The sequence below is a fragment of the Dunckerocampus dactyliophorus genome, chromosome 12, assembly GCF_027744805.1.
Source record: "Dunckerocampus dactyliophorus isolate RoL2022-P2 chromosome 12, RoL_Ddac_1.1, whole genome shotgun sequence".
Lineage (NCBI taxonomy): Eukaryota > Metazoa > Chordata > Actinopteri > Syngnathiformes > Syngnathidae > Dunckerocampus > Dunckerocampus dactyliophorus.
Genome location: NC_072830.1, coordinates 773750 through 791289, shown reverse-complemented (window position 1 = coordinate 791289; position 17540 = coordinate 773750). Strand labels below are relative to the sequence as shown.

General features: G+C 41.8%; 1 protein-coding gene across 3 annotated transcripts in view; it reads left to right on the top strand.

Annotated features, from left to right (window-relative positions):
* Nucleotides 1–11458: 11458 nt before the first annotated feature.
* Nucleotides 11459–17540, top strand: part of frya (furry homolog a (Drosophila)) — an 82115-nt gene continuing 76033 nt past the window's right edge. The window contains exons 1-2 of one of the 3 annotated variants that reach the window (XM_054793168.1): nt 11459–11542; nt 11752–11874. In XM_054793168.1, the coding sequence (XP_054649143.1) occupies nt 11850–11874 (25 nt within the window). In that variant the 5' untranslated portion in view covers nt 11459–11542; nt 11752–11849. Of the gene's footprint in view, nt 11594–11622; nt 11875–17540 lie in introns of those variants that run through there. The other 2 variants (XM_054793167.1, XM_054793161.1) reach the window with 2 other exon arrangements.

The window sequence follows — 17540 nt, the reverse complement described above, 5'->3', positions numbered from 1 at the left end:
TGAAGTATATTCTAAGAGGATTATTTTGATTGGTGTGAATTGAGCAAGTGTGTAATCTGCACACTCCACTTTCTCGTCTGCGAGTGTTGAAGTGGCGCTCCGACGGTTATATTTAGCATCATGTAACCTCACACGCTGCACCTGATTATGTTCTCCAAATCCACCTGCAGGGAGACCATATGGTTGCTCCGCTCTGTTTTATTCATGTTAGCTTGGATTTGACCTCAGCTAATTAGTGCAGATCCTCAGTGGCGCACCTGAGAAGAGCCTTTTGGCTCGGCCTGGACTTTCCGGACTCCTTCTGTCACATGGGCTCCATCCAACGATCAAAGACATCCATTTCCTGCGTAGACCAGAGCTGGTGTGGTTTGGTTTGTTTGTTTCAGATATGCTTAGGTTCCATGAAGGAACATCACGTCCGAACAAGAGTAGGAAGAAGCAGAGTTGATTTGTCTTTCACTGATCCTTCATTCACACCCTAACACTTGCTTCCATGTTCTCTGCCTGTGTGCATAAGCCTTGTGCAGAGTTAAGGAAAAGCGAAAAAGACAAATGATAGTCAAATGTAATGAATCCATTGTGAATAATAAACAGGAAAAGGTGGGAATGAGCGGAGACATTTAAATGATAAGTCTTGAGGACAAAACAATGAGTGCTAGCGTAAAGATGTTTCTGAATGGCAGTTTAGCAGGACAGTAATCCCTCGTTCATTGCGGTTAATTGGTTCCAGACCCGACCGTGATCAGTGCATTTCTGACAAAGTAGGATTCTTTATTTCTAAGCACAATATTTTTGTAGATACTACGACCTTCTAAATACAGGTTTTAACATTAATAGAGTCCTCTATACCTGAAGTAACATCCCCATAGTCTCCTTTACACTGGTATTGCCCAGTAGAGGAGATATAATAAGAGAAAATAAGCCATTTGTATTGTATTGTATTGTATGTACTTTATTTATCCCACAGCGGGGAAATTTACTTGTTACAGCAGCAAGACAAGTAAAGAGAACAGTGTAAAGAAAGCATAGTGTCTACAACATGGTTCAGGTGGTGCAGGTGTTGTAGAGCATGACAGCGGTCGGTATGAAGGACCTGCGGAACCTCTCCTTCTTACACCGTGGGTGTAACAGTCTGGTGCTGAAGGAGCTGCTCAGGGAAACAACAGTGTCATGTAGCGGGTGAGAGGTGTTGTCCATGATGGATGTCAGCTTAGCCAACATCCTTCTCTCCCCCACTTCCTCCACGGAGTCCAGAGGACCGTCCAGGACAGAGCTCGCTCTCCTGATCAGCCTATTGATCCTGCTCCTGTCCCTGTCCGTGCTGCCCCCTCTCCAGCAGCCCACAGCGTAGAAGATGGCTGAGGCCACCACAGAGTCATAAAAGGTCCGTAAAAGAGTCCTGCACACACCAAAGGACCTCAGTCTCCTCAGCAGGTGGAGGCGACTCTGGCCCTTCTTGTAGAGGGCGTGGGTGTTGATGGACCAGTCCAGTTTGTTGTTAAGGTGAACACCCAGGAATTTGTAGCTGTCTATCAACTCTATGTCCGCTCCCTGGATGTTCACCGGTGTAAAGTGAGATGTTTTCCTCTGGAAGTTAATGATCATCTCCTTTGTCTTGCTGGTGTTGAGCTGCAGCTGGTTAAGCTCACTCCAGCTGACAAAGTCCCTGATGACCGTCCTGTATTCCAGATCATTCCCCTCTGAAACACAACCAACGATGGCTGTGTCGTCGGAGAACTTCTGGATGTGACACTGTGTGGAGTTGTGTGTGAAGTCCGAGGTGTAGAGGGTGAAGAGGAAAGGGGAGAGCACCGTACCCTGAGGGGCACCTGTGCTGCAGAGTACCATGTCAGACACACAGTGACGGAGCCTCACATACTGTGGTCTGTTGGTGAGGTAGTCTATAACCCATGCAGTCAGGTGTTGGTCTACTCCCACACTCTCCATCTTCACTCTGAGTAGTGACGGCTGGATGGTGTTAAAGGCACTGGAGAAGTCAAAAAACATGACCCTCACAGCGCTCCCGCTGTCCTCCAGGTGTAGCAGTGATCTGTGCAGCAGGTAGATCACTGCGTCGTCCACTCCGATCCCAGGCCGGTAAGCAAACTGCAGGGGGTCCAGCTGAGTGCCCACCAGGGGTCGCAGGTGATGCAGGATAATCCTCTCCATGGTCTTCATCAGGTGAGAGGTCAAGGCAACAGGCCTAAAGTGGTTAGGCTCCTTGGGACGCGGTGTCTTTGGGATCGGGACCACACAGGAGGTCTTCCACAGGGCCGGGACTTTCTCCAGGCTCAGGCTGAGGTTGAACAAGTGCCTGAGAACTCCACAGAGCTGGTCAGCACAGTCCTTGAGGATTCTAGGGCTGATGCCGTCCGGTCCCGGGGCCTTCCTTGCCTTGATCTTCCTCAACTGACTTCTCACCTGATCATCAGTTATGGAGAGGGGAGTAGAGGATGGCTGGGATGGGGATGTGGGGGTGAAGAGTGGTGAGTTGGTAGGGGAGGGAGGGAGGGCAGACTCAAATCTGTTGAAAAACAGATTGAGTTCATCTGCCCAGATCTTGTCCCCACTGGCTTGGTCTCTCCCCACTCCTTTACCATGGCCTGTGATGGTCTGCAGGCCTCTCCAGACTTCCCTGGCATTATTCTCCTCCAGCCGCTTCTCCAGTTTCCTCCTGTAGCAGTCCTTCCCCTTCCTGATCTTGTGCCGGAGTTCCCTCTGGACTCTGCACAACTCCTCCTTGTCCCCCGAGTTGAAGACCCTCTTCTTCTTGTTCAGCAGGGCCTTAATCTCGGAGGTCACCCAGGGTTTGTTGTTGGGAAAACACCGCACCAACTTGGAGGGCACAGTGTTCTCCACACAGAAGTTTATATAGTATATATAGTATATATATAGTATATATATTTAAGACATAAATAAGACTTGGGCTTGTGTGTGTTTCTGTAAATGTGTTCTGGTCCTAGTGGGGTGGGCAGGAAGTGACGTCGGAGGTTCAGACTTGAGTTTTAGTTCAGCTGCGACAGCAGTCCATGTTAGGGATTATTCTGCCTCTTGTGAGATCATTCAAACCTGCAATAAAAGCCTGTTGTTCTGGTGATCAAGTCTGGTGCTTGTGTGTCTCACCCAACATTACAATGACATTACTGACTCCTAGTGGCCAGTGTAGAGTACTACATGTCGTCGCAATGTCTTTGAATGTATCTTCTGAATGCCTTATATTTGTGTTGAGGTTCATTTAACCATTTTTAACATGTTGACTGCACAGTCAGGACATCGGGAAGATCCGGTTTGGAATCGTCGCTTATTCAAGACTAAACACTGTTGTAAGTTGGGAACAATACTAGTTGTTCCCTACCAGTGGTCTCTCTGTTCTCCTCTTGTTCCAATCGTTTGAATCGTCTTTACTAGGGATGTCTGATAATATTGGTCTACCATTATTAATGGCCAATATCGGTATTTTTTTTTTCCCTATGATGAAAGCAACATTGCTGTGGCCATGACAGTCAACACCAGCACATACCTGAGCTCATGTTTGCTTACCCATGTTCGGGGTGGCAGGACGTGGTGGGTTGCCAGAACACGGCTAATGGTGAGCGAGGTAGCTCATAGACATATACAGTCAAACCTGTCTTAGCGGCCACCTTTATAGAAGGGCCACCTGCCTATAGCAGCCACTGAAAAATCCCCCCCAGCAAATTTACATGTTATAGACCCTGTGTATAGCAGTCACCTGTCCAACGCGGCCAGCAGCCACCCATTTTCTCTCCCTTGGTCAATATCTCACCGCATATAGCGGCCAAATTACCAACTCAAGTAGAAGCTTCATGCACGAAAAAGTTTTGTTTTTCAATCAATGAAGCCGCCGTGTGTAGACTTTAATTACTGAGTCCTAGCTCAGTCACAATCATTCACAAGATCCACACAAACTGTCAGTTGTTCCACATAAAAAAGCCGTCTTCTTTTGAGCTTGCTATTTCCTGGTCAAACATGTAACTTTAAGAGCATTTGCACCAAAACATTACCACAAAGTAGGCTGGGAACAGGACGTGCTCCCAGCGACGCTACAATAAAAAAAAAACATATGCTAGCATGCATGCGGCAGCGGGAGCAAAACCGAGTTCGGTTGTACTTAACTGAAGTATTTTATCAGTTATCAGTTATTACTAAGCCTCTAGCTTTCTTTTAGTAAGTAAAAACCTTGGCTATGATTGCACTACATTGTCATGTAGACCTACAAAGTACACTTGGAAGAACAAGAGGTGAATAAATGTATTGCAACTGATGTGAAACTGATGAGGGGTAGGATTAAATAAGCTTTGCTTCTTCCTACTCCTTTTTGGACATGCAAAATTGTGAATTGTACTATGTGATGTGCTACTGTTTGACTTATATGCATGTTCAGGATTAAAACCATGAACCATGATAATAACAAGCCTAGTAGTGCTGTACAACTTTTATCCACAGTCCGCAGTGCCCTCTACTGGTCAACATTATTATTTTTTTTTCCTCTACTGGTGAACATTCAAACTGGACGCCAACCTGTCTATAGAGGCCACCTGTCTATAGCGGCCACTTTTGCAGACTCCCTCTAGTGGCTGCTATAGACAAGTTTGACTGTATACTGTATGTAGACGCCGCATCCAGCGCTGAGCCGTACGTCAATGTTGCCGCCATATTGGATGTGACAAGAGTCAGAGTGGAGAAGATGCCTCAGTCATGTGCTGCAAACACGACATGGAAATAACATTTCACAAGTAAGACTTTGATAGCATTTGGAGTGCATCATTTGCACTGTATTCCCTCCCACACACAGTTCATTCATTCATATGTCTGTGGGGCAGCGGCCTGTAAACGTTCAACTTGATGTCCATTCCAAGTGGCCTAGCTGACTTTTCCGCTGCTTCCTTAGATTGCATGCTTTCTTGGCGATGTTTTGGCGTAGAGCTCCCCGATGTAGAACGGTTCCCCAACCATGTGGCCGCCGCTCGGTATCACCTCATTTGCAAACTTTGAAAATAGTTTGGTAAATAACTACATCGGATTTGATGTAAATGCATCTCAATTTTGGAAATAAAAGCTTTTGTTTTATTGGAAAAATAAAATAGGCTGAGAAAGCCTACAGTTTTTGCATGTTTGTCGTTTTTGTTTCATTAGGTTTTGCCAGGCATTTATTCCCAGCCGTCCTTGAATGCACCAAAGCTCCAAGACAAAGTGAAAGTTTGTCCGATGCTGCCACAAATAGACTTTTCTTTTTCCCTTTCTTCTTCCACCTCATCGTTGTTCCAAAATGCTGGTGCTGGGTGTGAATGCGTAAACGTTCGAGGATGTTATTATGAATATTGGGCCTCATTCACGAACATCTTCTTAAAAGTCTTCTTAAGAAGTGTACTTAAGAAGGCGCGGGTTGGAAACTGCGCCACATTCACGACACGTTCTTAAGTAGGGATAATCGTTCGCACCGGTGTTCTTAGGTTGATGAATGCCAACTGCGATGCCCGTGCATGTGAGGCCTAATTTGCATAGGTCACCGCCTATTATTTCCCATACAAGGTAAAAAATGTGCCGTGCGCAACAGGCAGCTGGAGGCGGAGATGGCAACGCGCAAGGGCAAGACTGAGGAGCAGCTGGACAACAAACGAAAGAAAAACGTCAATTCTACAGAAATAGAGGTGCTTTTACAAGGAGTGAGCGAACACAACACCACCTTATTTTCACGTGTATCCACCGGTCATCAGGCCATCCAAAAAGAGTCGGCATGGAGCACCATTGCAGGAAACATAAATGCCGTTTCCACGGAGAAACGCGCCACCGCAGAGGTTAAAAAGAAGTGGTTTGACTTAAAATAGACTAAAAAAAAAAGATTGGACTGCACCGGAGGGATCTGGAGGAAACGGGAGGTGGGCCATCAATCAGAAACCAAACCATTTGGGAAACTCTAGAAAATATTTACACAATCATGATGGAAAAATAAAGTCAAAATACATAGTTTGTGTGTGACAATGTATTTTTTCTGTGGTTACATTTGATTAGACGCTGCCTAATTAATACAGCAGCCCCGTGCTCTGGCTCAAGACGTGGCTGGGGGCGCATGTCGTTATCTGGGGGTGCAACGTGCGCAATAGACACACCACGTTTCATTGCGATGTTATTCTGATGATCCTGCACCCCTGCAAGAACAGAGAGGGAAGCCTGAAGCCTGAAGCAGGACATCAAATATTGGTGGCTTTCAGCAAATAAATCTAATGGTCCCTTTACATTCTCTCTCTGCGCAGCGCACGTCCAGCCAGCCTTTTTTTTGATGAATTGGGATTTGAATATATATTTATCCATGGAGTATATTTTAGTTGTTTTGATGATAAATAATTGTTGGGATATTTTATTTGCACTACATTTTTTGGGATCAGGTTGGAAAATCCATCATGAGGGCGATTGCGCATTGAAAGTGCAAGCTTTGCTTGTGCGCAAGAGTCCTCCTGAGCGTTCGTAGAATTTGTTCTTAGATCTAAGAACTGTGAGTTAAGAACACGTTTCATGAATGCCAAAAATCTTCGTAAGAAGGCTTTAAGAACAGATTTGTGCGTAAGAATGTTTCGTGAATGAGGCCCATTGATCCTATTTATTCAATGCCAAGATCATTCATGCTAGCACACATCAAAGACGAAGTGATCATCTTCTCTCTGGAAAACCAACGTACCAACAGCCAGTCTTCATCTTATGCTTTTCATTAGATGTTGACTTTTGTTCAGTTCAGTCAGACAAGCTGTAATACGTAGAGCTTTTATTGTGAAGACCACAAGTGTGTTTTTGGTAGTCGTTCTTCCTTCATGTTCATCAGCTTTCACAGCGTCGGTGGTCTTATTGATCTTCATCAATAAGACCCTCGGTTGTACAGTAAATTGTGTTTTATGCACAACGCATAAAAAACATAAGATTAGCCTTTTGGCTTCCCAGCATGCCTTGCGGCACTTGTTCTGTAAAAAAGTTGATAAAGTTAGATATGTGTTTGGAGTTAGCGTAGTTGTTTATTGTTGCTGTTGTAGTCGCTGTGTGTTTACTTACCCGTGACGTGTTTGCAACGTGATTGTCGTTAGTGTTCTGTCTCATGAGTGTCCTGTTCATTTCACTGCGTAACATGCTAGCTATTGCTTGCCCATTTCCAATTTCCTCTTCTAGCTTTTCTTGAGGGACTCAAGTTGAACGCAGTGGCCAATTGTTGTTGCTGCTGTTGTCCTTGTCTCTTGTCTATTTTTTTTTTGTCGCCCTCTTATCCCCCGCCCTAAAAAATAAAAAAAGAAGTGAACCACTGGATAATGAAGCTAAACTAGAGAAGCACTCAAGAGTGCAGACCTCCGCCAATCGCCATAGTCCCCCTCATCCCCCCCATACGTTTTTTGGATCAGTCTTTGATATTTTGTAGAACCTCAAGAAAATTGTCCTGTATTGTTTTCCCAAGTGCTCTGACCATTTTTTGGAGTTCTGTGAACAAATGCTATCTCACAATGTTAAGGAATCCTTTAGAAAAAGTCCTGGATCCAGACGGTGATCAGGATCACCCCCCCCAAAATGTCATCAGTTCCTCCATGTCCCATTTCCAATGATTCCTGACAATTTCACCAAAATCCATTCAGGACTTTACAAGTTATTTTGAACACAAACAAACAAACGCCGGCAAAACCATAACCTTTGCGCTGTGCTTGGCGGAGGTAATAAAACAAAAATAAAGCAAATGCACATCAGGAGGTTGTGTTTGTTGGCAAGCTTGTCACGTTCATGCTACAGTAAAAGATGCTTTATCTGACTTGTTAGGCAGCATTTCATTCCTTTCAATACCAAAGATGGTATCATGTGTACTTCTTCTTGACTTCCTTGGATTTTTTTGATTTTTTTTACTTTTTGTGGGAGCAATATTGTAGGACAGTTGACAGTTGTGACTTGTTGTGTGTTTTTAAGTGATGGAATGAATGTTTTTAAGTGTTTGCCAGTGCGCACCTTGTGGAGAACGGATGGCACAGGTGGCACGGGTGGCCCTAAACCCCCAAATCACAGAACCAGACCTTGCGACCATCTGCTTGTTGTTTGGTGTGAAGTAAAAGACTACAAAAGCAAAGATATGGGGCCTTTCGGGCGTAATAAAAGGAAGGCATTCAACTTTGCGGATTCATTAGTGCCTACTCAGGCGGAATAAAGGAGGGAAAGAACAAACACGCAGCAAAATTGAGCAAGGAGGCTTTTAACAAGCTGCAAATTGTTTCTTTTTGATGACTTCAAAATAAAACATCATGGGATGATGCTCAGGTGTTTTTGGGGTTGTGTGGGCGTTTCGGATGCAAGAACACGGCTTCCAAACACAGCAAGCTTTCCCCTGATTGGCTGAGAATGGACATTAGGGCAAATCTACAACAGTAGATCGACTCTTTCGGGGCTTATAGCACCTTTTAACATCTTTTCTATCGTTTTGATCTTGTATCTTTTCCAACCACAGTGGCTATTTTGCATTCGGGGCAGGAGGGCCAGCGCCCCACCGTAGCCAAGATGGTGCTGTTGTCAAAGAAAATACAATTACATTTGAACTACACAAATAATGTGCGTAGATAAATGTTTTGAGCCTGATTTGGTGTTATTTCCTGTGTTTGCCGCCTTGCCCTGTCCTTTCTCAGCAGTGTGTGGCAGTGGAGCTTCCATGCTGCGGTAAGAAAGTGACATATTTCTTTTTAATACATAGTCATGATAATAACATTGCAAAATGAATGTATGTTGATACTTCCACTTCTGTTTCAGGGTCCATGTGGGTATTTTCTTGTCGCATCTCCCTGTCCTTTCTGTGCAGTCTGAGGCAGCAAAGCCTCAAGGAAACATATGATTTGATGTCGTTGTTATTGGACTGCAGACCCCACAGTGTCTGCCTAGCAACAAGTTAGCAGACTACAGTGGCAAGGAAAGAAAGATCAAAGTGACTCGGCCCCCGGGCGACACAAATTGTTGCCAAAGCGAAAGGTCGATACGTATACTTTCACTGGATGGCTTTGTGGATATCAGCACGATTCATCATCCAAGATGTGTGCGTACTAATAGCTGGGACAAATTGATTGACCTTCACATAATAAGATACTTGCAGCTTAGTGACTGAGGCTGTGCACACACACACACACAGACACACACACACACACACACACACACACTGACAGATGTTAAGACTTTGCAGCAGCCAGTCAATCAATGGAATAACAAGTAGGAATAGAAATGATTTCTGACGCGGCCACATGATGCTTTGATCATAAACAAGTGTTGATGTTGTTTGCTATAGCAGTGATGGATGTGTTCTTCCACGTGTAATGATGCTCTCTTTTCCCACCGCCAGACAAGTGCTGTCTTCATATTTACCTCTGCCGAGCACACCAAAGGAAGATGTGAGCGTTTGGTGAGTTAGTTGGCAACACGGATGGGGTGGATTGAACAAATGTACAACATGCAGGTTAGCAAAGGAGAGACATGTTGAACGTTGGTGCAGATCAGGGATGTAAATGTGTTTGTGACAGACAATCCCACATGCATCTAGATATACGGGTTACGATGTGATTCCAAAACCATATCCCTTCACCTTTCGCAGAGTCGCTCTTTCGCAGATTTTTTAAGTGAAAATTTGGAAAATGCTTGTGGTGTATTAGAGCCATCTATCTATCTATCGGTGCTCTGTTGTATGTGTCTGTTATTGTATTGACTACTGCTACCAATGGAGGGTGCCGTATACTGCGTTCATGGAGGACAAGCCACCATCAGAGGAGTGAAATATGCGTGAGTCGCTTCATTTGTTCTGTCCAATCTTGTAAGTTGATCATTTAAATTCAAACCAACTTTGACAAAATGCTCTGCACCCAAAAGGCAGAGGAAGATGCTAACCATCGCACAAAAAGTTGGACTTGTGGACGTGCCGAAGGAAGCCAGACGTTCTGCGGCTCTAGGGCGCCGTTACGGAATCTTACAAAATCTCGTTATGAAAATGAATCTTCGGTTTGAGGAAGAGGACGATGATACAGCAACAATATGTTTGAACAAGGATAGAAAAATGCTACAGTACAGCAGAGCGGCACCAGGATGAAGAGGCACGGTCACAGGTGTGAAATACGTGCGAGTCATTTCTTGTGTCCAACCTCGTAGGTTGGACATTAAAATTCAAAGGAAGGTTTGAACTTGGAGTGAAATGTGAGAAAATGTTCATGTCTGTCTGAGAAGAGTGTATCAAGTGTGTGGTGGGGGCTTTTACAGCCCTAAAACATAGAGAATCATTGGAAACAAACAATGTTGGCTACTTTGTGGATTTCACTTTTTGTGGGCTGTTTTGGGAAGCTATCCTCCACGATAAGCGAGGGAACACTGAGTAGCCAAGTTCATTTGTTTCCAATGATGATATACTGGCAGGTCTGCACTAACATTGAAAGTAATCCCTGCCTCTCTCGCCCCCTGACAGGTCCATGGTTTGAGAAGCAGTGGTTTAGGGGCACGTATTGTTGTTACAATATCATTCATAAGTCACTTTGTATAAAAGGGGACCTTAAAGCTACAGAGAAGACCTGCAGTGTTCCCTCTGCTTGTAGACCAGTTGAACCTGCTGCTCCTATAGTCATGAAGCTTCCACTGCTCTCCTTTGCCCTGCAGATGGATCTTCAAGGGATGCTGATCACTTATGCTGGACCTCTAAGGGTTCCAAAGGGGGTGCTCCTCTAGGAGGCAATAACACACCTCCAGCTTGAGCATTTTATAGCTTCCTAGAACTCCCCCCCTGCCCCAGCAGTGAGAATCTCAGCCTGCATCCAGATTTAAAGACGGCGCAGGTAATGTGATGCCACGTGCCACCATCTGTTTTTTTTGGGTTGTTTTTTGAACTCCTTTGCAGCCGAAGATGCGGCTGTAAAGTAGCTTGAAGTTCTTCAGTTCACGGGTGGCCCGGGACTTCCCTAGTGGCACTAATGATACACATATCACCTATTGTTGACTGGCCTTTTGTTTGTGTGGCCCTGGTGGTGTAAAGGGACACTGCTGGTGCACGCGGGTTTGATTCCCAGCTGATGTCCCAACACCCAGCCAGAAAATGGGAGGCTTGCATCAGGAGAAGCATTCGGTATACAACAAGAAACAAAAAAAGTCAACTCAACCGTGATCGACGAACATGGAAACGCCAAAAATACTTCTTCTCTTGGGTCATGTGTTCACCCGGTGCAGCTATGCTTGCGTGCACGGTTGGCAAAGCAATGTGGTTGCGGGCTGGATGGAGTTCCTTCCTGGGCATGCTACCGTCTTCCATCAGCTCCATGGAACACAGTCTGAGTGCTATGGAAGAATGACTGCATATATATTTAATCATCAAGATGTTTGTCTTAATGTCCCCGATTCATGTTGCCTGTACAGTATGCGCATCACTCGTCCTCTGTCGCCATCTGCTGGCCAAGCTGTTGAACATACCGGAAGTGGGTGTTAGCTCGATTATGCACACTTGCACTTGCATCGATTAGTTTGGTGGGACTTTTTAGACATTTTCCAAGAAAATGTAAGATAAAATCCAAATTGCTCAACTTTTGTGGGGGTGGGACTTGTCAAGGTAGAATTTTGTCTTCCTGTACTGAATTATCTATCATCTTAAATGTATCGCTATTATTGGATTTGGTACATTTGGATACAGTATCGCCGTTTTCAAGCGTATATTGTGTTCATGAAGAGCATACATTATGAATGAAAGATGTGGCCTTCATTATTCAGGAGAACCGCAGCAGGCTGGCCACCGAAGGCGGAGTCTTTGGAGACAAGAAGGGGAGCAGAAGTTGAGGGAAAACTGCATATTAAGAAGGAATGCTAAAATGACAACACCGTCTACACATCAAGGTACTTTGTTTACTTTGTCATGCTTTAACTGTTGGACTGTGTTCATTTGTGGGCTATTCTAGCTGACTTGGTGCCGTGAGGTTGGAAACAGTAAAGAGAGGAACATGTTTGCTCTCCGTGCTTAAACCTTCATCCACTTACTTGCAAACATCTAGAAGACAAGTGAAATATATTAACGATCAACGCAAACGCTCATTTTTACACTTAAGGTGTCAAATGAGACTTATACATGCTGAAAGTCAGCATTTATTCCGGCTGTTAGCAACAATTCTACGTTGAATTTGACAGGGAAATACAACATGCAACCCTATTGGAAAAGAAATAGAATAAACTTGACATGATGACAATAAAATGGTGACATGATGAGAATAAAGTTATACGTATGATGAGAATAAAGTGGTGATACGTATGATGAGAATAAAGTGATACGTATGATGAGAATAAAGTGGTGATACGTATGATGAGAATAAAGTGGTGATACGTATGATGAGAATAAAGTGATACGTATGATGAGAATAAAGTGGTGATACGTATGATGAGGATAAAGTGGTGATACATATGATGAGGATAAAGTGGTGATACTTATGATGAGAATAAAGTGGTGATACGTATGATGAGAATAAAGTGGCGATACGTATGATGAGGATAAAGTGGTGATACGTATGATGAGAATAAAGTGATACGTATGATGAGAACAAAGTGGTGATACATATGATGAGAATAAAGTGGTGATACGTATGATGAGAATAAAGTGGTGATACGTATGATGAGAATAAAGTGATACGTATGATGAGAATAAAGTGGTGATACGTATGATGAGAATAAAGTGGTGATACGTATGATGAGGATAAAGTGGTGATACATATGATGAGGATAAAGTGGTGATACTTATGATGAGAATAAAGTGGTGATACGTATGATGAGAATAAAGTGGTGATACGTATGATGAGGATAAAGTGGTGATACGTATGATGAGGATAAAGTGGTGATACGTATGATGAGGATAAAGTGGTGATACGTATGATGAGAATAAAGTGGTGATACGTATGATGAGAATAAAGTGATACGTATGATGAGAATAAAGTGGTGATACGTATGATGAGAACAAAGTGGTGATACGTATGATGAGGATAAAGTGGTGATACGTATGATGAGGATAAAGTGGTGATACGTATGATGAGAATAAAGTGGTGATACGTATGATGAGAATAAAGTGGCGATACGTATGATGAGGATAAAGTGGTGATACGTATGATGAGAACAAAGTGGTGATACGTATGATGAGGATAAAGTGGTGATACGTATGATGAGAATAAAGTGGTGATACGTATGATGAGAATAAAGTGATACGTATGATGAGAATAAAGTGGTGATACGTATGATGAGAATAAAGTGGTGATACGTATGATGAGGATAAAGTGGTGATACGTATGATGAGGATAAAGTGGTGATACGTATGATGAGAATAAAGTGGTGATACGTATGATGAGAATAAAGTGGTGATACGTATGATGAGAATAAAGTGGCGATACGTATGATGAGGATAAAGTGGTGATACATATGATGAGGATAAAGTGGTGATACTTATGATGAGAATAAAGTGGTGATACGTATGATGAGAATAAAGTGGTGATACGTATGATGAGAATAAAGTGGCGATACGTATGATGAGAATAAAGTGGCGATACGTATGATGAGAATAAAGTGGTGATACGTATGATGAGGATAAAGTGGTGATACATATGATGAGGATAAAGTGGTGATACGTATGATGAGAATAAAGTGGTGATACGTATGATGAGAATAAAGTGGCGATACGTATGATGAGGATAAAGTGGTGATACGTATGATGAGAACAAAGTGGTGATACGTATGATGAGGATAAAGTGGTGATACGTATGATGAGAATAAAGTGGTGATACGTATGATGAGAATAAAGTGATACGTATGATGAGAATAAAGTGGTGATACGTATGATGAGAATAAAGTGGCGATACGTATGATGAGGATAAAGTGGTGATACGTATGATGAGAATAAAGTGGTGATACGTATGATGAGAATAAAGTGGTGATACGTATGATGAGAATAAAGTGGTGATACGTATGATGAGAATAAAGTGGCGATACGTATGATGAGGATAAAGTGGTGATACGTATGATGAGAACAAAGTGGTGATACGTATGATGAGGATAAAGTGGTGATACGTATGATGAGGATAAAGTGGTGATACGTATGATGAGAATAAAGTGATACGTATGATGAGAATAAAGTGGTGATACGTATGATGAGAACAAAGTGGTGATACATATGATGAGAATAAAGTGGTGATACATATGATGAGAATAAAGTGGTGATACGTATGATGAGAATAAAGTGGTGATACGTATGATGAGAATAAAGTGGTGATACGTATGATGAGAATAAAGTGGTGATACGTATGATGAGGATAAAGTGGCGATACGTATGATGAGAATAAAGTGGTGATACGTATGATGAGAATAAAGTGATACGTATGATGAGAATAAAGTGGTGATACGTATGATGAGAATAAAGTGGTGATACGTATGATGAGGATAAAGTGGTGATACGTATGATGAGAATAAAGTGGCGATACGTATGATGAGGATAAAGTGGTGATACGTATGATGAGAACAAAGTGGTGATACGTATGATGAGGATAAAGTGGTGATACGTATGATGAGAATAAAGTGGTGATACGTATGATGAGAATAAAGTGATACGTATGATGAGAATAAAGTGGTGATACGTATGATGAGAATAAAGTGGTGATACGTATGATGAGGATAAAGTGGTGATACGTATGATGAGGATAAAGTGGTGATACGTATGATGAGAATAAAGTGGTGATACGTATGATGAGAATAAAGTGATACGTATGATGAGAATAAAGTGGTGATACGTATGATGAGAATAAAGTGGTGATACGTATGATGAGGATAAAGTGGTGATACGTATGATGAGGATAAAGTGGTGATACGTATGATGAGAATAAAGTGGTGATACGTATGATGAGGATAAAGTGGTGATCCGTATGATGAGAACAAAGTGGTGATACGTATGATGAGAATAAAGTGATACGTATGATGAGAATAAAGTGGTGATACGTATGATGAGAATAAAGTGGTGATACGTATGATGAGAATAAAGTGGTGATACGTATGATGAGAATAAAGTGATACGTATGATGAGAATAAAGTGGTGATACGTATGATGAGGATAAAGTGGTGATCCGTATGATGAGAACAAAGTGGTGATACGTATGATGAGAATAAAGTGATACGTATGATGAGAATAAAGTGGTGATACGTATGATGAGAATAAAGTGGTGATACGTATGATGAGAATAAAGTGATACGTATGATGAGAATAAAGTGGTGATACGTATGATGAGAATAAAGTGATACATATGATGAGGATAAAGTGGTGATACGTATGATGAGGATAAAGTGGTGATACGTATGATGAGAACAAAGTGGTGATACATATGATGAGGATAAAGTGGTGATACGTATGATGAGAATAAAGTGGTGATACGTATGATGAGAATAAAGTGGTGATACGTATGATGAGAATAAAGTGGTGATACGTATGATGAGAATAAAGTGATACGTATGATGAGAATAAAGTGGTGATACGTATGATGAGAATAAAGTGGTGATACGTATGATGAGAATAAAGTGATACATATGATGAGGATAAAGTGGTGATACGTATGATGAGAATAAAGTGATACGTATGATGAGAATAAAGTGGTGATACGTATGATGAGAATAAAGTGGTGATACGTATGATGAGAATAAAGTGATACGTATGATGAGAACAAAGTGGTGATACATATGATGAGAATAAAGTGGTGATACGTATGATGAGAATAAAGTGGTGATACGTATGATGAGAATAAAGTGATACGTATGATGAGAATAAAGTGGTGATACGTATGATGAGAATAAAGTGGTGATACGTATGATGAGGATAAAGTGGTGATACATATGATGAGGATAAAGTGGTGATACTTATGATGAGAATAAAGTGGTGATACGTATGATGAGAATAAAGTGGTGATACGTATGATGAGAATAAAGTGGCGATACGTATGATGAGGATAAAGTGGTGATACGTATGATGAGAACAAAGTGGTGATACGTATGATGAGGATAAAGTGGTGATACGTATGATGAGAATAAAGTGGTGATACGTATGATGAGAATAAAGTGATACGTATGATGAGAATAAAGTGGTGATACGTATGATGAGAACAAAGTGGTGATACATATGATGAGAATAAAGTGGTGATACGTATGATGAGAATAAAGTGGTGATACGTATGATGAGAATAAAGTGGTGATACGTATGATGAGAATAAAGTGGCGATACGTATGATGAGGATAAAGTGGTGATACATATGATGAGGATAAAGTGGTGATACTTATGATGAGAATAAAGTGGTGATACGTATGATGAGAATAAAGTGGTGATACGTATGATGAGAATAAAGTGGCGATACGTATGATGAGGATAAAGTGGTGATACGTATGATGAGAACAAAGTGGTGATACGTATGATGAGGATAAAGTGGTGATACGTATGATGAGAATAAAGTGGTGATACGTATGATGAGAATAAAGTGATACGTATGATGAGAATAAAGTGGTGATACGTATGATGAGAACAAAGTGGTGATACATATGATGAGAATAAAGTGGTGATACGTATGATGAGAATAAAGTGGTGATACGTATGATGAGAATAAAGTGGTGATACGTATGATGAGAATAAAGTGATACGTATGATGAGAATAAAGTGGTGATACGTATGATGAGAATAAAGTGGTGATACGTATGATGAGGATAAAGTGGTGATACATATGATGAGGATAAAGTGGTGATACGTATGATGAGAATAAAGTGGTGATACGTATGATGAGAATAAAGTGGCGATACGTATGATGAGGATAAAGTGGTGATACGTATGATGAGAACAAAGTGGTGATACGTATGATGAGGATAAAGTGGTGATACGTATGATGAGAATAAAGTGGTGATACGTATGATGAGAATAAAGTGATACGTATGATGAGAATAAAGTGGTGATACGTATGATGAGAATAAAGTGGTGATACGTATGATGAGGATAAAGTGGTGATACGTATGATGAGGATAAAGTGGTGATACGTATGATGAGAATAAAGTGGTGATACGTATGATGAGAATAAAGTGGTGATACGTATGATGAGAATAAAGTGATACGTATGATGAGAATAAAGTGGTGATACGTATGATGAGAATAAAGTGGTGATACGTATGATGAGGATAAAGTGGTGATACGTATGATGAGGATAAAGTGGTGATACGTATGATGAGAATAAAGTGGTGATACGTATGATGAGGATAAAGTGGTGATCCGTATGATGAGAACAAAGTGGTGATACGTATGATGAGAATAAAGTGGTGATACGTATGATGAGAATAAAGTGGTGATACGTATGATGAGAATAAAGTGGTGATACGTATGATGAGAATAAAGTGATACGTATGATGAGAATAAAGTGGTGATACGTATGATGAGGATAAAGTGGTGATCCGTATGATGAGAACAAAGTGGTGATACGTATGATGAGAATAAAGTGATACGTATGATGAAGTGG